Genomic DNA, 24,437 nt, shown 5'->3' with positions numbered 1-24,437 from the left:
TATTTTGGCCTCGTATGTAGATTAAGAAGAGTGAGCATGTATACCACAGTCATATCAACGAAGATGTCCACTGACCGATCAAAGTTATTTACGATATTAAGCCCCTTTTACACCTTCACGGATGCAACACGGATCATCACGGATCTCAGTCCGTGATGATCCGGGGTGCCAAATTTGTATTTTCCTAGCATTCCCGGAGTGAGTACGGAGTTAACTGGTTAGTAACACGGATATGTACGGAAAAGTACGGAATCTACAAGGATAGGCAAGGTAGCAATAGGGATCCTGTATGATATGCTCCCGGAGCCAACACGGAATACCCGGATGATCACGGATGTCACTGGGTCTTTACACGGACCTTCACGGTTGCTCACATTCTGTACTGGCTAGAATGAAGTTTTGTCCCTTTTTGCAGCATCTGGAGCATGCTCGTGCTTGGTTATGAATACGGACTATTGTTCATGTACGCAGACAATACAAACATTTGACCCCGGATAAAGCCGGTATCAACAAGGATCACCCGGTTCTTACAAGGAGTCTCCCGGATGCATTCGGTATGTACAAGGAGGCTACAAGGATGAACACGGATGATTATCAGTCCGTGTACTCCGGGATGAAAAATTGAACATGTTCAATTTTTCTCCCGGACATGCCGGTACATCAAGGATGGCGCCGGATGAGTAGCCGGAGTGTACACGGTAGTCCCGGACTGTACACGGATGACCCCGTATTGACAATCCGGGATGATCCGTGTTGCTTCCGTGAAGGTGTAAAAGGGGCTTTAGAAATGACACACCATTGGTCAGTTTGGAGACGGTTTCATTGTTCTGACTGTACCACAGTTGCAGCATCATTAAAAATAGTCTGGATCATTGATTGCATATTCATGTCACTTCTTTGTAGATGGCTTTTTTTCGACAAAAAGGTGGATTTTCAATTTATAACCGACTCTATTTTTGGTTTTCGTAACAGGATTACACATTAACGATGTACTTCAGACAGCACTGGAAAGATGAAAGATTGTCGTACGATCCTTGTCTTGGAAATGTCTCCCTCAACGGCCGACTAGCAGACAGCATCTGGGTACCGGATACTTACTTCCCTAACGACAAGCGTTCGTTCGTTCATGACGTCACAGTCACAAACAGATTACTTCGATTTCACTACGACGGTACCATCACATACGGCATGAGGTAAGCAACTTCATGAATATGACTAGATAATTCTAAACAAAAGAAAATAAGAAAAATGCGAAAAAATAATACGCCTCTCCTTTGATACGAAAATATCTTAACATATTCCTATGCCATTGGCAACAATGTCATGCCTTTGATCGTTCTATATACTAGTTATTGGTTTCAGTGGTGTGGTTGTCATTGACTTTCATCAATGATGTATGTTCTCTGTGAAATGACAGTCGTTATTACTTTTGCGACAAGTTGCAAAAAAAATTCAGATCAATTACAATTTTTTTTAAGATTCTTATTGATAATTGGCAATTTCAACTTTATCGAATGACACTGTTGCAAAGGAGCGCATGATTAAACACTACTCTGGTTGAGGGAAGTGAAACTAAATTGTCTTTTCATTTTTGTGTTGTTTTTGAACAAAGGCCTGTATATACGATTTGATGTACTTCTGATGTAACATATCAGTTTTAGTTCATCATAAAATATTATGCGTCAGTAGAATGATGTTGAAGAGTGGTATGACGTAAGTACAAAATGATATTGCTGCCCATTATTACGTTCATCACCTTGCTATATAACCTTCATGTGTGGCCCGTACCTTCAAGAACGTGCTACCTATCATATCATAGCTTCCTGTCCATGAGCAGTGTAAATACATAAATATTAATTGTTCAGCTATCCATATAACTCAATTAAATCATTTTGGACGAGTTCATGGACAGGGCAAACTAATTGGAAGTCACATTATGCAATATTTCACAATTAAGGCAACAAAATTTACTGTATGTATTGACCGAGGGTATATCATTGAAAATAAACAAGGTCTAAAGTCTGTTTTAACTGATATTACTGCGACATTTGTGTTTGATTCAAATCGAGTAATATATTTGCGTAATAGTTGAAATGGGTTTCCAATATCATGTAATTAGATCAGTATATCTTATTTATTGTAATTTACAGAGTTTTAGGTGAATTATAAAGTAGATTAATTGATTAAGCTATGATGATGATAAAAAGAATGATGATAATAATAATAACGACAACAATAATAGATAAATAAATGAATAATTGTAATAATAATAATAACAATTATAATAATAACATATTATCCCGTGTAGCCATTTCAGTTCCGAAAACAGTTCTCCCAGAGGGCCATGGGGGCCGTTTCATAAAGCTGTTCTTAAAGGTCAAGTCCACTCCAGAAAAATGTTGATTTAAATCAATAGAGAAAAATCAGACAAGCACAATGCTGAAAATTTCATCAAAATCGGATGTAAAATAAGAAAGTTATGACATTTCAAAGTTTCGCTTATTTCAACAAAATAGTTATATGAACGAACCAGTAACATCCAAATGAGAGAGTCGATGATGTCACTCACTCACCATTTCTTTTGTTTTTTATAGTTTGAATTATACAATATTTCAATTTTTACGAATTTGACGATTAGGACCTCCTGAAGCACAAAATGTTAAAATAATGGAATTCCATGTGTTCAGGGAGGAATGAAACTTCATTCCACATGACAATGACGAGAAAATGAAAATATTTCATATAATAATTACAAAAGAAATAGTGAGTGAGTGATGTCATCAACTCTCTCATTTGGATGTAACTGGCTCGTTCATATAACTATTTTGTTGAAAATAAGCGAAATTCTAAATGCCATGTCTTTCTTATTTTACATCCGATTTTGATGAAATTTTCAGTGTTATGCTTGTTGAATTATTATCTTTTTATTCAAATCAAGTTTTTGTTGGGGTGGACTTGTCCTTTAAGATACGAGCGACTTGTGAACCTGTCTTACGCGCATAACCATCGCCAATAAATATCATTTTCCACAAGAAATGATCACCAGTTGTTCTTAAAGTCGCCTTAACTTACGAACAGCTTTATGAAACAGCCACCTGCTATTATCATTAACCCGGCTTTAGCTCTGCTACCTATAGGCGCTATACAGCTTCAGAGGATACCGGGTACCCATTCACATCACCTGGGTTAAATGCAGCACAGTGTGGAAAAATTTCTTGTTGAAGGCCATGACTAGGACTCGAACCAACGTCCCTCATATTGAAAGACGAGAGTCATAACCACTAGACCCTGACGCCCCCAGAATGATATACATTCTTTGTATTCATTATGCATTATTAAAATAACATGAACTGAGTGTCCTCAAAGGTTTTTTAAATCCTTGAGAGTCTAAGAGGATGGATATAATAGTCAGTGGATAAATCATTGATGTGATTGAAATATCATTTGACATAATTAATAGGCCTATAAGAAATTATTTAATGTACAATACTCCCCCCCAAAAAAAAAATATATATATATACATATATATCCAGGTTACTCCCATAGTATGTATGGAAAAAGATTTATATGTTATACAATACACATTTAATTTGATATATATAAAAATAATGATTATTTTTGAAAACATAGTGTGAGGGTATGCCTCTGAATATGATCTGTGTGCATGCGCAACAACAATCAACTCATTGGTGTCTTCAAGATTTTCTCCTCATTGTGCCGTTACACTGTAAAAAAAAATAGTTGAAATTACTCAATAAACTTGTTTCAACAGATTGCCTTAATTTCTTCAAGTATTTATGAGTTTGGCAGTTCAGTAAACTTTACTTATTTTCTTTGCATCCATTTCACTCAAGAAAATTAAGTTACATAACTTAGTTCAATTTAGTAAAACAATCACTAAAATGTTTGAAAAAATCAAATGGGGGAGTGAACTTTCGTTATTCGAAAGTCCGTTCCCCATCGTCCCACTTATACTTTATTGGCATCATTTCATCTTAAGACATCTTTTATCCAAATATTAGACTTTGTGCATTTTCACTTCTCTGTTACATGACTAGGTATTTACTTTGATATTTATATGCGATCGTTTCATTCTTACAAATAAAACAGTCGGAACAGTATAATCATTTTCCGAAAACCTAAAAACACATCTGAAATTTTCTACTTAATGGCTATTTAATGTTGGTCTTTCTTTGATTAAACAAAAGAATAAAATAGTTAGCACACCCTTATCGGAAAAAAAATCAAACACAAATAAATATGACAGATATCAAAAATAACCCCAAACATTTACTTGCTCTAACATGTCTAATGAATATTCATGCATTATTCAAATAAGGCATTAATTGCAAAATATAAGTACATTCAACTGGAATGTAAAAGTAATAATCATCTTTGCCTAATTAAGTTAAATTTACTCAATCAAAGCAAGCCAGCAATACGTGAATTTTCTTAAATATATATTGAACCTAAATAAATCAAGTAAATTAAAAGACAAGTTAAAACTACTTAAAAAAATAATTACACATTATAAATTCTACTTATATTCATTAAGTATTAACTACTGGTTCATATTTTTTTACAGTGTATAGCTGTACACCGTGCAATTTAGAAACCCCCATCCTCTTGTTTGAAGATAAAAATCTTCAATTAATATTCCCCTTTTCAAGAAAAGCCATGTCATGTTAGATGACTAAGATGAGAGCTCCCCATAAGTCACATGATCATCCAGCGAGATAACTTAAGAAGGGACAGTCACTGCGATTTAGGTCCCTTTAATCTTTTCAATCTTGACTCTATTAACATCCCTTTTGTTCATTTTGGCGATTCGATGCCCATACGAGCAAGAAAACGGATATGAAGAAAGAGAAATGGATGACTTTCCGACGAGATTGGAAAGAAAGACCGTTTCCTCGTCTAAATTACAAACACGATTCACGTGAAAGGTTTCATCTTTCGAGAGTCTCTGTACTTTATCAGTCGTCGAAATTTAAGTCTCTATAAACGCCCCCCTTTTCAATGATTCTTCAAATATTGTACCGACGTTCCCATAGGGACATATGGGGCCTTGTGAACAAACTCCAAGGAGCGAGAGGAGGGGAGTTCGAGTGAAGAGGGAATGACGGTAAGAGAATGGAGAAATAGAGAGAGAGAGAGAAAAAAAAGTGAGAAAAGGCGGGAAGATATTTTTATTTTCATTCTGTTTGTGGCTATCGTCTGCATTCGCTCGTATCTGAATAGAATCGTATTGCACAGCCCGTAAAACAAACCTGGCCAAGGTTTTCTCTTACTTACGTAAAGTACGCTGAGTAAACCAAACTAGTCGAAATTTCATTGGGTTTTATGTGCTCACAGCTCTCGATTTCATCTGTTCTGTGAAATTTTTGTGTTCGGAATTGCAGGAAAACGAAGAATAGAAAGAGAGACATACAAATATCAATAACTAACCATTGTTGCTTGAATCGAATGGACATGTAGCTATTTGTTTGATTTAATGCTCCAGTCCCTATATGAAAATTTCCTTATGAATTTTTTTTTAAAAAAGAAGAAAAAGTGAGGTGTTCATTCACTAATGCTGAGCAATATTTACATATTTGGGATTGCAAACATTGTGCCTTATACGCGTTTTTTTCTATTAATACATATTGATGGTCGATGAATTTCATTCTACCATTGGCTCTTTATGTTAACACAATCAACTATAGTTATGTCAGATAATTCAGAAAAGAGCGTATGACTGTAGAACATGTCTTATGCATGTCCAGTATATTGGGAGTTGTAACTTGTTAAATAAAAATGTATGAAAGAGAAATCCTCCGAGAGAGTGAGAGAGAGAGGGGGGGGGGGGCGGGGCTAGTGGTACAGAGAGAAGGACAGAGTGAAATATTAAAGGTGAGGGTGTGTGTGTGTGTGAGGGGTCGGGTGAGGGGCGATTTCTCTACGCGTAAACAGTCTAAAAACAAGTTTGCTATTGTGATGGGCCTCTGAAAATGTAATTTTCTTAAATATTGTACAAAATTTAATGTAAAGTCCCTCTTCATTCTCAGATTTACTTTCTATCGTCTAATTATGTTTAAATGTTTACTTTCAATTTGATATTAGGATAACAACTGTTGCTTCGTGCTATATGGATTTGGTACATTACCCTATGGATGAACAGAACTGCTCTCTAGAAATTGAAAGTTGTAAGTACTCTGATTTATGTCGGTCTTAATTGTTTAATATTCCAAACTTTCCCATTGAGCGTCACGAATACAATAATATATATATATATGGCAACCCTGAGGTGAGCTTGCTTTGAGTTCGGCCGTTTTCTTTTTTTTTTCTTGGTAAGTAATTACGTTAATTTTATAGTACATCTTTATGTTCCATGACTAAAAGTTATATCACATCATAAAAAATAGTATTGTTCTGGTAAACCACCTCAAAGGATAATGAACGATCATGCATGCTTCGTGCTCTTAAATATAGGACGTCGACAAATACCACACATAGTAGTCAGGCTTCCTCGCATTCCGATTCAAATACAGCGATACCATGCTATCAACAGAACTGCTGCTGCCAAAACATAGCAGAAATTTATTGAATGGGCATGTTACCACTACACAGATGTATTACTTGAGATCCCTTCCGGGAAATATATTCCCATCAAACAACACCATCCCTTGCCGCTCTCTTCATCATTTGCCTTTTCTTATTTATTAAACCTAATTATTTTGGACTTTATTCCAACCGCGTAGCCAGGATTTAGTTTTGGAGGGACGGGGATTGCACGCGAAGAGTGCCAATTCTTACAGATCGCGCTCCCTAGGTGGGAGGGTGCAGGAAGGAATACGATGTCCCATAGTATTCAAATCAAAAGAAGACGTCTGTTGCGTCTCTAGTATCCTTATCTAATCGATTTAAATGTTGAGATTAGAAAACTTGATTTTAAAGAAATTATGAGCACCCCAAATAGTTTTCCTCATTTGTAATGTGCATCCAAGTTTTTTCACGCATCCAAGTTTTATAAAAATTGAGAACAGAAGTGTAAAATGCTTACTTTGGTCAGATTTGATAGCAAAAGATTTAGCCGCATTACACTTGCAAAACAGAGTATGAGAAAGGTAAGCTATGCATGGAGGAAATATCCCTTCCCGCGAATGGAATCGATTGTCTGAAATTTCTCTGAAACCTTAGCATGCTCTTATGTTGTCATTTCTTAGATTATTTAACTCGATTACGAAGAAATAAGAACTCAAAATGTGAAAGAGATGATGCATGCTTGAAGAGCAACGTTTCCTTACCACTCACGCAAAGCACGGAAACCTCTGATTTATTTTGGAAGAAAAAAAAGTGATTTCGCTCATATCAAGCGCTTCCTTTTGTATGGTTAAGAAACTTTAGAAATAGTCATAGTTTCACATTGATGGCGCAAAACAAGACAGAAGATGGATGTGCAGCGAAGAAGAATAGGCTTTCATCGAATGTACTTTTGCATATAACACGGTGCGAATTTAATACCTGCCCCCTTGAGCAGATACATGCCAAAAATTGTTTGCTGAAAAGCAGAACTATCCGGACTCGGGGAGAGGTGGTAGTGTTTACCCGTCCTGGCCAGAAGATCGGAAATTTTGTGCCAGTTTATGCGCTTAAAAAACAATTTCATACCAATGTATACTTTATAATTTCAGGCAAGAATAACACGTGATCTATTGCCGGGGAGGAGAAAGCGCCGTGGTGTAGCGGTTCTGACTCTCGCCTTATAATCAGAGGGTCGTGTGTTCGAATCCCACCATGGCCTAGCGTCCTTTGGCAAGGCGTTAATCCACAATTTGCCACTCTCGACCCAGGTGTTAAATGGGTACCCGGTAGGATGTGAAAGCCTATATGTAGTATGCCTAGCAATTGAGTCTCGGAACTCTTGTTGGAATGCTCCCCAGGAAGTGGAGTAGGTGCATACATTGTATGCGGGCATGCAAGGATCCGATGACCGGGGTAATAATATGTCTGTAAACCGCTTAGAGACGTCGTTCCGATGTATTAAGCGCTATATAAATGCGGAATATTATTATTATTATTAAAATAGAGTAGAAAAGGGGTCTGTGAAGCAAAGGGGAAAGGCATTTTCGATATCAAAAAAAAATATTATATAAATAGAGACAAGAGCGTCTCGTTTAGATTTTTATTCTTTAGGCAAAAATAAAAGAAAAGACAATAAAGCTTTACCCTTCAAAAATTTTCTCCCTTCGCTTTTCCCGCCTTTTTCATTTTCTTTTTTGAGGGCTTTTTTGGGGGAGGCGAGGGCGACCGCCTCCACCGCCCCTCCCTGATTACACGCCTGCTTTATTCTTCATAATTATCTAGAATCCTTCCCTCTGGTACTGAAGTGCTCACAATTTTCTATGTAACTTATGACAATTCTTCTGTCTTTTTGAAATCTAACGTCTACTATATCATGTTTTTCTTATATATTTTTTTTGCATCAGTACCAACTGTTTCTAAAAGTTACGGGTTTCAGGCATGTCAGGGACTAGCGTTTCGAAAAGCTTGGCTTCATGCTGGTCTATTTCGTGATAAAGAAAGAAGAATATTTACGATGCTCAATGTTTTTCCCAATAATTTTGCAAATTGAGCTGAAAATAAATGAATTAATAACATTGAAAAAAAGAATGACCAGTGATTTTCAATGGCCAATTCCCTCTTAGCCAATCAGATGCAATGATTTATGAATTTCGGCAGGTCAAAGGAATTCAGAAAACATGATATACTAGTAGTTGTTATTCTTATTGTTGTATTCATCACCCCTCCTGCTCTTCTTCCTCCTGCTCCTCCTCTTCCTTCTGCCCTTTCTCCATCTCCTGCTCCTTCTCCTCCCCCCCCCCCCGCTCTTCTACCCCTCTTCCTCCTTCTCTCCCTCCTCTTTCTCCTCCTCCTTCTCTTTCTCCTCCTTCTCTTTCTCCTCCTCGTCTTCCTACTTCTCCTGCTCTTCTCCTCCTCCTTTTCCCCCTCTTCCTCCTTCTCCTCCTGCTCTTCCTCCTTCACCTCCTGCTCTTTCTCCTCCTGTTCCCCTCCTTTTCCTCCTCTTTCTCCTCCTCCTGCTCATACTCCTCTTTTTCCTCCATAACCGCCTTATCGTCACCATTTAATTTTATTCTAACAACGTCCACAATAGGATGAAAAGATGCATACCACTTTATTTCTACGCCGATTATTTTTCATTACCATCTTAAATATCATAAAAGTGATGCTACTGTTTGAACAAACAGGTGAGTTCTATTCATTTAGATCGATACCAATCCTATGACAAAACTTTGATCAATTTATCGATACGAAAAAAAGGACACGAAAAAACAACCCATTTAAAGCATCGACAATAATGCTCTTTGTCCTTCACATTTGCCTTTGCAAGGCATGATTAATTACTTAAAATTAAGCTAATAAATCCTTTCTCTTTCAACCATGGGCGGAAATCCCAGGGGGGGGGGGGTCGCGTCCCCCTACTCAAAATAGTAGTGGGCACAATGTCAAATGTCCCTCTACTATTTTTGTCTCGCGTACCAGAGGCGAGACTTAGGGATCCAAATGTCGTCCGTCTGTCGTCCGTCCGTCGTCCGTCCGTCACAAACCTGTAATGACACATAACTCCACAACCGTAAGTCGCCTTTCAACCAAACTTGGTTGGTAGATGGACTTGAGAGACCTGCATGTTATGCTGCAGTCGGAGGTCACATGGTAAGGTCAAAGGTCATTTTCATGTTAACTTTGAAGTTTACATGCAAGACTCTCTTATGACATCTAACTCCGCAACCGTATGTCGCTTTTCAACCAAACTTGGATGGTAGATGGACTTGGAAGACCTGCATGTTATGCTGCAGTCTGAGGTCACAGGGTAAGGTCAAAGGTAATTTTCAGGACAACGTTAAAGTTTACATGCAAGACTCTCTTATGACACCTAATTCCGTAACAATAAGTCACTTTTCAACCAAACTTGAATGGTAGATGGACTTGGGGAACCTGCATGTTATGCTGCAGTCGGAGGTCACATGGTAAGGTTAATGGTCATTTTCAGGTCAACACTAAATTTTACGTGCAAGGCTCTAATGACAAGTGTTATTCCATCCCAGTCATGTCACAATGAAATTTCGATATAATTCTCTTGCGTGCCCTCTCAAATCACGATATTTCTGGTTATATTCATAAGTGGGCGAGACACAAAATTGCTTTTGCCTTGTTGGTCTTTTATGATGGAAAGAAATACATCATTCAAAATCGAAATAAAACATTTTTTGCTTGTCAAACTTATTTTGGTAGAAATGACCTTACATTTGGGGTGACAGCCTTTTTTTTTTGGGGGGGGGGGTGTTGCACCCACAAATGTAATAACGCCCACAAATGTAATAACACTTTACCCACAAATGTAATAACGCCCACAAATTTAATAACACTTTACCCACAAATGTAATAATTTCACCCACAAATAATTTTTGATCGCCCACAAATGTAATAATGACTTTACCCACAAATGTAATAAATTTGAAGGGATTTTTGGCGAATCCGTTCTAAACTAAAATCCTAAAGTAATGCGTTCATATAGCACAAAGTGCAAAGTCTTTGTTGGAGATAAGTCCAAAGTCTTTTTCCAGACCAGGTTGTTTAAAAAACTATTATATAAGTCCAAAGTCTTTTTTCCAGACCCGGATGTTTAAAAAATTATGATACAAGTCCAAAGTCTTTTTTCAGACCCAGGTATTTCAAAAATTATAATATAAGTCCAAACTAAGATACGATAATGATATTCCAGTGGAATAAAAATGAGAATCGAGCTTAGTTTTTTCTCCAGACCCAGTTAATGAAGACTGGTGGAATTAATGTCTGTAGTTGTTTCAACTTATTCGGTGTATTATTGTGAATACATGCGCTAAGAGTAAATTGAGAATCAAACGTAGTCTTTTTTTCCAGACCCAGTTAATTCCAAAATTGAAATATAATTGCAAAGTCTTTTTTCCAGACCTGGTTAATTCAAAAATTGAAATATAAGTCCAAAGTCTTTTTTTCCAGACCCAGTTGTAAACAAATTATACGATATGTCCAAAGTCTTTTTTCAGACCTAGGTATTTCAAAAATTATAATATAAGTCCAAACTATGATACGATAATGATATTCCGGTGGAATAAAAATGAGAATCGAGCTTAGTCTTTTCTCCAGACCCAGTTAATGAAGACTGGTGGAATTAATGTCTGTAGTTGTTTAAACTTATTTGGTGTATTATTGTGAATACATGCGCTAAGAGTAAATTGAGAATCAAACGTAGTCTTTTTTTCCAGACCCGGTTAATTCAAAAATTGAAATATAAGTGCAAAGTCTTTTTTCCAGACCCAGTTGTAAACAAATTATACGATATGTCCAAAGTCTTTTTTCAGACCTAGGTATTTCAAAAATTATAATATAAGTCCAAACTATGATACAATAATTATATTCCAGTGGAATAAAAATGAGAATCGAGCTTAGTCTTTTCTCCAGACCCAACTTATTTGGTGTATTATTGTGAATACATGCGCTAAGAGTAAATTAAAAATCAAATGTAGTCTTTTTTCCAGACCCGGTTAATTCAAAAATTGAAATATAAGTGCAAAGTCTTTTTTCCAGACCCGGTTAATTCAAAAATTGAAATATAAGTCCAAAGTCTTTTTTCCAGACCCAGTTGTAAACAAATTATACGATATGTCCAAAGTCTTTTCAGACCCAGGTATTTCAAAAATTATAATATAAGTCCAAACTAAGATACGATAATGATATTCCAGTGGAATAAAAATGAGAATCGAGCTTAGTCTTTTCTCCAGACCCAGTTAATGAAGACTGGTGGAATTAATGTCTGTAGTTGTTTCAACGTATTTGGTGTATTATTGTGAATACATGCGCTTAGAGTAAATTGAGAATCAAACGTAGTCTTTTTTCAGTCCCAGTTAATTCAAAAATTGAAATATAAGTCCAAAGTCTTTTTTCCAGACCCAGTTGTAAACAAATTATACGATATGTCCAAAGTCTTTTTTCAGACCCGGGTATTTCAAAAATTATAATATAAGTCCAAAGTAAGATACGATAATGATATTCCAGTGGAATAAAAATGAGAACCGAGCCTAGTCTTCTTTCCAGACCCATTTAATGAAGACTGGTGGAATTAATGTCTGTAGTTGTTTCAACTTATTTGGTGTATTATTGTGAACATATGCACTAAGAGTAAATTGAGAATCAAGCGTAATCTTGACCTGGTTACTTAAAACTAAAAACTAAACCCTATAGTAAGCGTTCATGTAGCACAAAAATGCAAAGTCTTTTCTCTGGACCCGGTTACTTAAAACTAAAAACTAAACACTATATTAATGCATTCATATAGCGCAAAGACATTTCTCCGGGTCATTTAAAACATTCATCAAATCTTTTAAAAAAGACCACACAATCTATTGATGTTGAATAACATGAAAATAAAGTGTAGACATTCATCCAGACCAGATTATTTCAAAATAAGAAATGATTGAAAAAAAGATCCTCCACTCTTGGTTATGTTGAATTCCATGAAAATATAGCATAGTCTTTCCTCCAGACCCAGTTATTCAAAATTATGAATTACATGTACATTTTCAAAACAGTATAAAGACCCCATAATCTTATTAATGCTGGATAACATGGACTTATACATGTAGCGTAGTCTTTCAGCCCGACCCAGTTTTATTTTTCAAAATTACGCCAATAGAAATAATAAAACAATCAAAATCTAAGACCAAACAATCCTTCAACCTAAGAAATGTTTTAAAAAGAAGTTTAGAGCGTTATCTTTAGTCCAGACCTAATCATTAAAACAAATACGCAAAAAAAATCTTCTAACATAAGACCCTATCATATTCTTATTCTTGTGGAATAACGCAAGTTTTAAAACGTACTCTTTTCTCCGATGATACTCGGCTATTTAAAAAATTAATTTACAAAACTTCAAATCTAAGACCAATCGTCCACAGTTACACCCAGTAAAGAAATATGTCTTTACCCCACACCCAGTTTTTTTAATAATACTAAGACCCCAACAAAACATTGCAATAGTGCATTAGTCCAGGATAGGCCCCATAGAAAGTTGACCAAACCGTGTCTTTTTATATATACAATATTTTTTGATGGTTTCTTGTCAATTCGAGGGTGCTTATTACGAATCTGGATGATGCCACTCGTGTAACCTTGAGCATTTTCCGCAAATTGGCAAAATCCAATATGGCCGCAAAAATATGCAAGTTACCCATGAAAATAATAAAATTGTCCGCACATTGCCTGTGAAATGCATGATATTGTGTGGCAGGAGTGAAATACAATCTTAAAAAATAATTTTTGACAAAATATTTATTTTCCTGATATTCAAAATGGCCGCCATAGGCCATTGTATACACTATCATATACGATATGAATAGGGAAAACTAATTTTCACAAAAATGAGCATTAAACTGCAAAAATCGCGATGTATGAATGAAGTTATAGAAGCAAATCATCATTACTAATTAGATATATTATTTATTATGTCAAATATGGGAGCATTGCTGTATTTCGATATCTAAAATCGCTGCCACTGGCCCAAAGAGTATTATGTACAATGGCAATGGCCGGGGCAAAAATAATGACAAGATTGAGCATTAAAATGCATACTGTTGAGATATACGCGTGGAATAATGACTAAAAACATAATTGTAAATATGCCATTTATGTGATAAATGCTGTATTTTGACATTCAAAATGGCCGCCATAGCCCCGATATTCATCATGTACAATGCGAATGGAGAAACTAATTTTCACACGAGTAAGAAACATAAAATGCATGTAATTGGGATCTATGAGTAAAATATTGTCTGACAACATGTTTCACATCAAGACATATCACTTCTTTTGTCATTCATGAGATAAATACTGTATTATGAGATTCAAAATGGCCCCTATAGGCCATAACAATATTATCTACGATGTGAATTGGGACATACAATTTTGTAAGAATTTGGATTTGCTTGACTAGACATCCATATAATCCTGTTGTATGAGTAAAACGTTATTTGAAAACATTTTTTTTTATCATCGCATTTATCTTCCATATAGGTGATAAATCCTGTATTTTGACATTCAAAATAACCTGTACAAGCCCTAACTAAATTATGTAACATGCGAACAGGGAAACTAATTTTCACAAGAGTGAGAATCATAAAATGCATATAACTGTGATGTACGAGTAAAGACATTATTTCTAACTAAATACATCACATATGGGTCGTGGACATGGAGGTAATAAATCCTGTACTTTGAAATCCAAAATGGCTGCCATTGGTCCTAAAAGTACTGTGTACATTGAAACATGGGACATATGATTTTGACAAAATTTGGCTTTGCTTGACTCTCAATATTGCGTATAATTGTGAATTGTGATGAAAAGGTGAATTATTGTCTAAAACCATGGTTTCTAACGATAATTAAGGTGATAAATGCTGCATTTTTAAATTGAAAATGGCCACCATAGGCACTTATCGTATAATATACAATTTGGGTTGAGACAAATAATGTTCACAAAAAGGGCTATGACAGCGATTTTGAATGTTGAAATACAGTATTTATCACCTAAATTACATAAGATATGATATATTTTGTTATAAATCATGTTTCCAGACATCATTCCACTCATACATCACCCTTTGACCAAGCAAAGCCAAATTCTGTTCAAATGATTTGTTCCCATTCATATTGTGTATAATACCGTAAGGGACTGTAGCGGCCATTTTGACTTTAAAATAACCGTATTTATCACCTAACTGGCAGAATAAATGATATATCTTAATAAAAATTATGCTTTCAGACAATATTTTACTCATAGATCACTATTTACGTGCATTAATGGTGCTCACTCCTGTGAATATTGGTTTCCCACTTTGCAATGTACATGATACGGTTAATGTCGATGGCGGCCATTTTGAAAGTAGAAATACAGTATTTAAAGGAAAATGAAACCATTCGAACAAGATAGCTTGTGTGAAAACAGAACAAATCTCCCCATTACTTTAGTATATATTTCACTTGAATTGCCTCCTTTATCACATCTATCCATAGATCATGTGTTCTTTCTACATGAGGGCATGTATTACATATTTTTTTAAAAATACATCATGGATAAAGAGTTTGTATCATCATTAGAAAAAGCAAAAAGAGACATTTTGAGGGTATTTTATAGTCCACCAAAGGGAAAGTTGTTCATCAGTGTCACACATCCTTGTCGCATTGCCAATGGGAGGATCTCCATAACATTAGTGATTGCAATATTCAAATGCTCATAACTTTTTCATTATTTGTCCGATTTTTCTCAAACTTTCTGTATTTTTATTCTTTGATTTTTCTGTTTCTACACAGGTCTATTTGTTCGAAAGGTTTCACAAACTTGAAACCTGAATGATACATTTCGTTAGAAAATACGTTTTTAGACAGTGTCCAATCAATTTATTACATATACAGTATATGCATTTTAGCGCTCACTCTTGTGATTTCTTTTCTCCCATTTCTCATTGTGCATGATACGGCCTTTGGCAGCCATTTTCAATATCAAAATACAACATTCACCACATACATGGCATATTAATCATATATGTCGTTAATAGTTATGTTTATAGTCAGTATTCCACCTGTTTAATCTTCAAAATAAGCATTTTAGTGATCACTCTTGTGAATTTTTTTTGGCCCCCATTGCCATTGTACGCAATACTGTTTGGGCCAATGGCGGCTATTTTAGATATCAAAATACAGCAATTTTCCCATATATGACATTAAAATTGATATATCTCGTTAGTAATGATGATTTGCATATATTACTTCGTTCATACATCGCGATTTTTTGCAGTTTAGTGCTCATTTTTGTGAAAATTAGTTTTCCTTATTCATATTGTACAGAATAAGGTATACAATGACCTATGGCGGCCATTTTGAATATCAGGAAAATAAATATTTTGTTAAAAATTGTTTTTTAAGATTGTATTTCACTCCTGCCATACAATTGCATGCATTTCACAGCCAATGTGCGTACACTTTTATGATTTTCATGGGTATTTGCATATTTTGGCGGCCATATTGGATTTTGCCAATTTGCGGAAATTGCTCAAGGTTACACGAGTGGCATCATTCAGATTCGTAATCAGCACCCTCGAATTGACAAGAAACCATCAAAAAATATTGTATATATAAAAAACAAGGTTATGCCTCTTCTATCCTGGACTACATGGGTAAAGCAAATTAACATCCTTCCTCCAGACTTGGTTATTATTTCAAAAAAAATGAAATAGTTTTTACAAATATTCTAAAACGAAGACCCAATAATCTGATTACTGTGGAATAACACGAAGACCAATTGTCGAAGATCAACTTTCCTCCAGACACAATTATTTCAAGAATAAAAAATCAATAAAACCCAACCCCCAACAACGAATCTAAGAACCAACAATCCTCCAAATTAAGACCATGCATGTAGAAAAGCACATGTTTAGAGCGTTGTCTTTATTCCAGACCCAGTCATTTAAAAATGATTTAAACAATCTTAAAAACATTAGACTTTGTCATATTCTCATTCTTGTGGAATAAGACGAGTATTATACTTAGTCTTTCTTCAAGACCCAGTTATTTAAAAGATAAACAAATATTGAAAAAAAATCACAGCTAAGACCAATCTTCAAAATTAAACCCAGTATAAATGCTTGGGCTTAGAGTAATGTCTTTACTCCTCACCCAGTTCTCTTAAAAATACAAATTAAGCGAAACATTAATGTTAAAACTTAGAGACCAACATCTTCCAAACTATAAAACCCTCGTGATAACGCATACTTAATTTGACCAGACCAGCTTATTAAAAAAAAACAGAACAACAAAACAAACATTTAAAAGTAAAACCCTCTTACAGCCTAAGATCCTGTAATATATAATGTATTTAAACATTCACTTTTTCTTCCAGGCAAAGAAATTTATAATTAATAAAAACCATCAAAACTTAGAGCCCGGGGAGCATTTCATGAAAGGAGTTGTCTGACGTTTAATCCGACAAGACAAGTCCCATTTTATCCGACACTAACCGTGGAAGCACTGCATCTTAGCCAGCTGAACATCACAATCATCTTATTCATGTTGAACAGGCACGAGAATAAGATTGAGTCTTAGTTATGAAGATTTCATTTATTTTACATTTCAAAATGACAAGGTCTGGAATAAAGAAAACTCTCTAAACTTTTATTTATTGAAGGTTATTAGTTTGAAGGATAGTTGGAGCTTAGATTATATTGTTCTTTTTTAAAATAATTTTTGTTATTTTGAAATAATTGGGTCTGGAGAAAGACTACACCATATTTCCATGCTATTCAATGTTGATAAGATTACAGGGTCTTTGTTTTGTTGTTGGTTGTTGTTGAGTTTTTTATGATTTTTATAACTGGGTCTGGAGGAAAGACCACACTATATTTCCATGTTACTCAACATAAATAGGATCGTGAGTCTTTGTTTGCTTTTTTTTATTATTACTAATTTATTATTATTATTCATCATGTGTTATTTGAAAGATCTGGGTCTGGATGAAAGACTATGCTATATTTTCATGTTATTAAACATTAATAAGAGGGTTGGGTTACTTTTTGCCTGATTCCACCAGTTTTAAATAACTGGGTATGGAGAAAAGACTATGTTGATTCTCATTTTATTCCACTAGAATATCATTATCGTATGTTAGTTTGGACCTATATTATAATTTTTGAAATAAACAGGTCTGGAAAAAAGACTTTGGACTGATATTTTAATTTTTTAATTAACCGGGTATGGAAAAAAGACTTTGGACTTATATAATAATTTTTTAAACAACCAGGTATGGAAAAAAAGACTTTGAACTAAATATTATAATTTTCTAATTAACCGGGTATGGAAAAAAGACTTTGGACTTATATAATAATTTTTTAAACAACCAGGTATGGAAAAAAAGACTTTGAACTGAATATTATAATTGTTTAATTAACTGGGTCTGGAAAAAAAGACTTTGGACTTATATAATAATTTTTTTAATTAACTGGGTCTGGAAAAAAAGACTGGGCTTATATAATCATTTTTTAATTAACTGGGTCTGGAAAAAAGACTTTGGACTGATATTATAATTTTTCAATTAACTGGGTCTGGAAAAAAAGACTTTGGACTGATATTATAATTTTTCAATCAACCGGGTCTGGAAAAAAAGACTTTGGACTTATACAATAATTTTTTAAACAACTGGGTCTGGAAAAAAGACTTTGAACTGATATTGTAATTTTTGAATTAACTGGGTCTGGAAAAGAGACTTTGGACTTATACACTAGTTTTTTAAACAACCGGGTCTGGAAAAAAGACTTTGGACTTATATAATAATTTTTTAATTAATCGGGTCTGGAAAAAAAAATTGGACTTATCCCCAATAAAGACTTTGCACTTTTGTGCTATATGAATGCATTCCTATAGGATTTTAGTTTAGAACGGATTCGTCAAAAATCCCTTCAAGTTTATTACATTTGTGGGTAAAGTCATTATTACATTTGTGGGCGATCAAAAATTATTACATTTGTGGGTAAAGTGCATTATTACATTTGTGGGCGAAATTATTACATTTGTGGGTAAAGTGTTATTACATTTGTGGGCGTTATTACATTTGTGGGCGTTGTTACATTTGTGGGCGATTATTACATTTGTGGGTGTAACAGGGGGCTTGTTACATTTCCCAGCCCCTGGTCCCCCTACCTTTGGGGGGAGATTCCCACCAAAAGGAAGTACCAAAAACGGAAGAAGCTTCCATAAATAGTAATGCTTTTAAATGAGGCTTGTCCAAGTGACTTGGTTTCAACGGAAAGAATTGTATGTACAATAGTTATAATCACACATTTCGACGTTGAAGATATCGTTTGAATAAATAATATGAAAATCTTGATTATTATGTCCCACCTTCCTAATACGCACTGCAGATAGATGACTTTTTTATGTCACTGTCGATCGAAATATGACACTTCCTTTGATAACCATGTTATCTATGGTGATGAGCTGGAACTTTATAGGCATCTAATTATACTTAAAAAGTGTCAGTGAATATAGGAAGATTTAACACATACTGGCTCCATCACAGAATGTATATTTTTCATAACAAATAACCCCTTGATACGCCTGGTAATCACCTCAATATTATGAACATTGATGACATAATTATAGTAGCCCTATCCGGATCTCGTAATGATTATCAGATAAGATTAGGTTGATGGTTATTTGCTTTTAACCTTTGAATCCGTAGAGGGATGATTTAATCTTATTTGTATCTTGATGGACGTTGTTTCAAGATTAAAACAATTCTATTTACAATAAGATTTTTTTCGTTAATCGATGAATGATTGCACGCATCATGTGAGTGGGTGTGGGTGGACATGGGTGTGTTTGTGTGCGTGAAGGGGGGGGGGGGCTAACCAAACCTGGTTATCATAACCGTAAATTCTTTTTTATTATTAAGATAAGCATACATAACCAACCGATCTCTTTCAATCGTATTCTCATAAGAGATATCATTATCTTGCATGAAAATTAGTTCAGATCTACCGTAGATATTCGATGCTCCGGATCTCGTAATGATTATCAGATAAGTATATCAAGTTGCACTTCCACCCCCAACATCAACGATCTCCGACAACCACATTTAACGGACGGTCATAGATCTACGTTAGATGTGAATGTGTTGATTGGAAGATTGTTTCAGTGTCTATCATATACCAGTCGATCTATTCGTAAATTTGCACCTTCTACAACTTGGTCTCCATGTGATATCTTATACGTTGATATATTTCTGAGGAGGCGGGGAGGTAGGTGGGGGTGGCCTAAGACGGCATCAAAAATAACATCCACCGATAGAAAGTTAACAACTATGATAATTTTCTTGTCCTATTACCATTTGTATTGAATATATCATGGGGGTGTCATCCTCGATTCAGATACTTTCCATCTATACAGAAGTAAATCCGAACTTTCAGGATATTACACCAGAGTGACAACAGTCACGACAGCAGGAGGGTGCCAACATGGAGCCAGTGTGATTCTCGATTTTGTGCCCCCTCCCCAATAAAGCTGAAAATTGTTTTGGAACCATACCAAAGACCGTTTCTTTGTTTTTAGAGGTGTAATGGCTCAGGGGATAAGTCTCCGAACTTTGCACCTTAAGGTCCGGGGTTCGAATCCTACCGCAGCACTTGCGTCTTTAAGCAAGGCATTTATCTACATTTTGCACTTTCCACCCAGGTGTAGTAAATGGGTACTCGGTAGGAAGGAATTTCTTGAATGCTCGAGTGTCTGATCAGTTTAGCCGTGCTAAAGCCGGGCTAATAGTATACAACGCTTTGAAACATTTGCATTAAGTGCTATATAAATTTTGCATATCATTATTATTAATATTAGATAGCCAAGACAGATAGCCAAGCGCGATTGGTCCATAGCGCGTCACGTGATATGATCAAAATCAATGTATTTTCCCAGCCGGTCCACCTTCGATGAATATATTGACCAACCGGTCCATGAATATATTTTTATACGTGTATGGCGCCCTCTTGTGGATTAGATGTTACCATGCATTATCGGCCTGCCTTGGGTCCTGGACCTGGACTGGGCTTGAACTTTTAGAGTTAGATCTAGGGCTAGGCCTAAACAAAGTTGATTTGATTACTCAAGGGTCATTCACTGCGTTAGACTAACGTTACTTAGATATCTATAGATCAAGATCTAAGGTTAGATCCATACCAGTTCAATCAATCACTGTGAATATCATAAAAATGATGCTGCACGCATCCTAAGACCTAACTTTATCTTCATCATTAGAGGCTATCTAATATAACAGATATTGACTGATGGGATGTGTAAACAAAAACATTCTTTGGACCACCTAAAGGATTAATATTTTCCCTGCGCGCTTCGGGAAAATATAACCCCTCGGGACAATACAAATCCGGCGGTCCAAAGAATGTTTATATTACACACCCCATCAGTCAATATCTGTATAATATTTTATTCTCCTTTCCACCAAGCTCTTGTTATTTTAAAATAGGAGGTGGCTAGGAGGGGTGGGGTAACCAAAGATCTCTTTGTATGTATATAACCTAATGAATCTACAGACACGACTCCAACATTACCATGATAACTTTCGTTCATAGATGCTGGACCACTTTGATTAGTGAGGAAGTTTTTGTCGAGTTTGGTTTATCATGTATATTATTTTTATACGTAATATACATGGCAGTGGAAGGGATAATGAGATTAAAAACTAGTACAGAATATTTTCAGTTTCAATATTTTTTTTTCATGTGTTTCAGTTTCAATCATTTTGTTGACCAGTAGATGGAATCCTATCATACAAAAAAACCTAACAAGAATCACGTCTACTTTGATACTAAGTCGACCAACTCACTACCGCCACCCCTTTTTACCTTCGGCTTGCCACTATTTTTTTTTTCATTATTATTATTGGTGATTTTTTACCTGATTGCTAAGAAAGCATGAATGCTTGTAAGCAAGCAACCAACCAGAGGACCGACGGTTTAAGGTCCTCTCCGAAGGACCTGGTACTGAGGATTAATGCCTTACCAAAGGGCACTAGCGCACTAAGTGGGAATCGAACCCGGGTCACCGGAATACGAATCCCCCGCTCTACCGACTGAGCTATCGCGCCTATGAAGGGTTTAAATTCACGTTCACCACCATCACTTCTCTGCAAATATGGCCGAGCGCAGGGCTTGCGAGCTTCGACAACCAAAATATCATTAGTATTACGCGCCGTATAAAAGAAAACATGCCGAAGTTTACAATTCGACTCAGCGGGAATACGTAGTGAGGAAAGACTCAGTGGTAGCAATAAAGTCTGGTCTAAGCCTCGATTGGACTCCTTGTTTTGGGAACGTGAATGGCGGACTAATAAAGCTTTCTACCATCACGACTCTGTCGCCAAAATAGAGTATGATCCTTGTTGGTTCGGTAAACATCACGTGGACTCCGGTATTATACATCGGTACATCGCGGGAATTGATATAGCCTTGCAAGTTCTACGATCCACAACTGGCGAATATGTTTGTTCTTATATTCTGGCCTCATCCAATTTCTTTATCTTTCATATCCGTCTCTGTCACTTTCTATCACTCGCCTTGACCTTTCACCTAAATTTTGTGTTGTGTGTATATGAAAATGCAACCTCAAATTCTCTCGAATAAATATGCGTTCATACGATTGCCGTTTTCATGTTAGCAAACTTATTAAAATGCAGCTTCGTATGGTCCTATGCATCAAACCGGTGGATTTGTATGAACGTGGTGAATACATCATTCGCACTACCATTTTTAATCCCAGTGCGACATGGATTAATAAATAATTGATAAAGCCTGGAAGAAAACTAGTTCGTATTATAGCTCTTTAAATCAATAGTATTCGCATACTACACTGTAAATTGACTTCAGACACTAAAATAAACTCATTTTCATCTTCTAATGAGATCGCATTTAAAAGTAACCATTGCAAATTAAGTAAGAAATATATTTTAAAAAATAGTGAAGGCGTCTTCAACATTATTAAATAAATATCTTTCATAACCCTTTCAATAGTTCTTGTTATAACTGTCTTGGTAATATGCTTTATATGGCATTCTCCATCATACATTATCATTTTTGTTGATCGAATTTCTATTTCCCAGATGGCTACACGACAGCAGATGTCAACTTAGTATGGAAGTATGGCGACGATTCACTTGAGGGAGTCAGCAATATCGAAATGGCCCAATTTACACTTAGCGATTACAAACTTATAGTCAAAATGCAGAATTTTTCAACAGGTAAGTCACCCCAAATCTTGCTACAGGTATGACCCTATCATGCATGCAAAGCCAATAGATCTAATTTGGTACAATTTGAGGGAATAGGCGATAACAAAACAAATAAACAATCGATAGAGGGCGCTCGGCTATTGTTACTTTGATTTTTTTTCTGTTGCAAACTTTCATGAAAAATATGTCCGTTGAGCAATATTACCATGTAAGTTATGACGGGGAACTGGTAACATTGATGTGAGTTTCATACAATGTGAACCATGTGTTCGTGTATATAACTATGTCAATGCAAGTGGACCATGTTATCTTTTTGGTATGGATAAAGGAAGTTGGCTGATAAATGTTATAGTTCATTTACTTGCAGTTTTATGTTCTTGGTGTATCGACATAATTGCATGAGATGAATTCATTGTTACTCTCGACGTTATTACATTATATTGAAATCATTGTTTTCCGTGTCTCACAATCATAATTGCATGAGGAAGAATCGTCATTCCTGATGTCTTTACATGATGGTATACAAAGATTTTAGAAAATGAGATGAAGTGTCAGTTGATAGTCCTTCGGTAAGTTTTCTTGCAAACGCTCTAGTATTGAGTGCAAAACTGTCTGGTGACCATTACCCGGTCGTGGAAATGGGCAACAAACACTTATTCACTTCATCTTTCTCGCAAGGATTTAGTTCGGGGCAGATCACAGATTTATGCTTACTCCTTTTGGCTTCTATAGACGCACCCACCAAAATATTTGGTATCTTTCTTCTGACAAAGTAATTTAAGAAAGAAACCAAATAACATTTAACCTTAACCTCCTCTATACGAATTCATGGATCCGCCATCAAGAAGGGCCCTGAGTTCGTAGTGCTAGTACTACCCCTAAGCCGCTGCCTACTACAGGCCCCAAGACCTAATCGATATGACTTGTGAACGATTATTTACTTGCCATGTCATACTTCAATTCCGTTAAGTGGTGGGCCGGTGCAGCACCCACTGAACCTGTTCTGCTTCGTCACTTTCCCCCCTCTCTCCTTCAATCACGTCATTGTGACGTCATTCTCTGTGACACGAGGGATGTCGGGGGAATTATGGGTCATCAAGGCAACACATAGGATGACGAAAGGACAAAGTATAAAGATAAAGAAGATGGGGAAAAGATGTAGACTTGAGGGATTTGAGGAATAAAAGTCGGGTAAGCCTCGAGGTATGGTAATGAAACACTCTCCAGTTAACATAATAACCACAGAATAAAGAAATTAGTAAGGAGTGCCCGACATTACATTTTCATCTTATTTAAGCTTGAAGAGATGAATGGAAGTGCTGTCTCAGGCTTCATTACTAGTTTCATTAGATTAGAATCGGTGTGTTGGCGTAAGAACCGGTGTGGTGGCTCGGTTGGTAGAGCGTCCGTCTTACAACCGGGAGGTCAGGGGTTCAAACCCCGGCTGCGTCAGACCAAAAGACGTTAAAAGATGAGAGTTGCTGCTACCCTGTTTGGCGTTCCACGATTATTAGGGATAGAGCCTCGTCGATCTGGCGCTGCACAGTGGCTGCCGGGCCCA

At 35.9% G+C, this 24,437-nt stretch overlaps 1 protein-coding gene across 2 annotated transcripts in view; it reads left to right on the top strand.

Moving 5' to 3' along the window:
- Positions 1-972: 972 nt before the first annotated feature.
- LOC121414984 (gamma-aminobutyric acid receptor subunit beta-2-like) overlaps positions 973-24,437 on the top strand; it is a 43,352-nt gene continuing 19,887 nt past the window's right edge. For both annotated transcript variants that reach the window (XM_041608034.1, XM_041608029.1), the window contains exons 1-3: positions 973-1,193; positions 6,103-6,185; positions 22,748-22,885. In XM_041608034.1, coding sequence (XP_041463968.1) covers positions 988-1,193; positions 6,103-6,185; positions 22,748-22,885 — 427 coding nt within the window. In that variant the 5' untranslated portion in view covers positions 973-987. The remainder of the gene's footprint in view (positions 1,194-6,102; positions 6,186-22,747; positions 22,886-24,437) is intronic.

The sequence above is a fragment of the Lytechinus variegatus genome, chromosome 1 (genome assembly GCF_018143015.1).
Source record: "Lytechinus variegatus isolate NC3 chromosome 1, Lvar_3.0, whole genome shotgun sequence".
Taxonomy (NCBI): domain Eukaryota; kingdom Metazoa; phylum Echinodermata; class Echinoidea; order Temnopleuroida; family Toxopneustidae; genus Lytechinus; species Lytechinus variegatus.
Note: the sequence above shows the minus strand (reverse complement) of the source record. Positions and strands in the feature narration are given on the sequence as shown.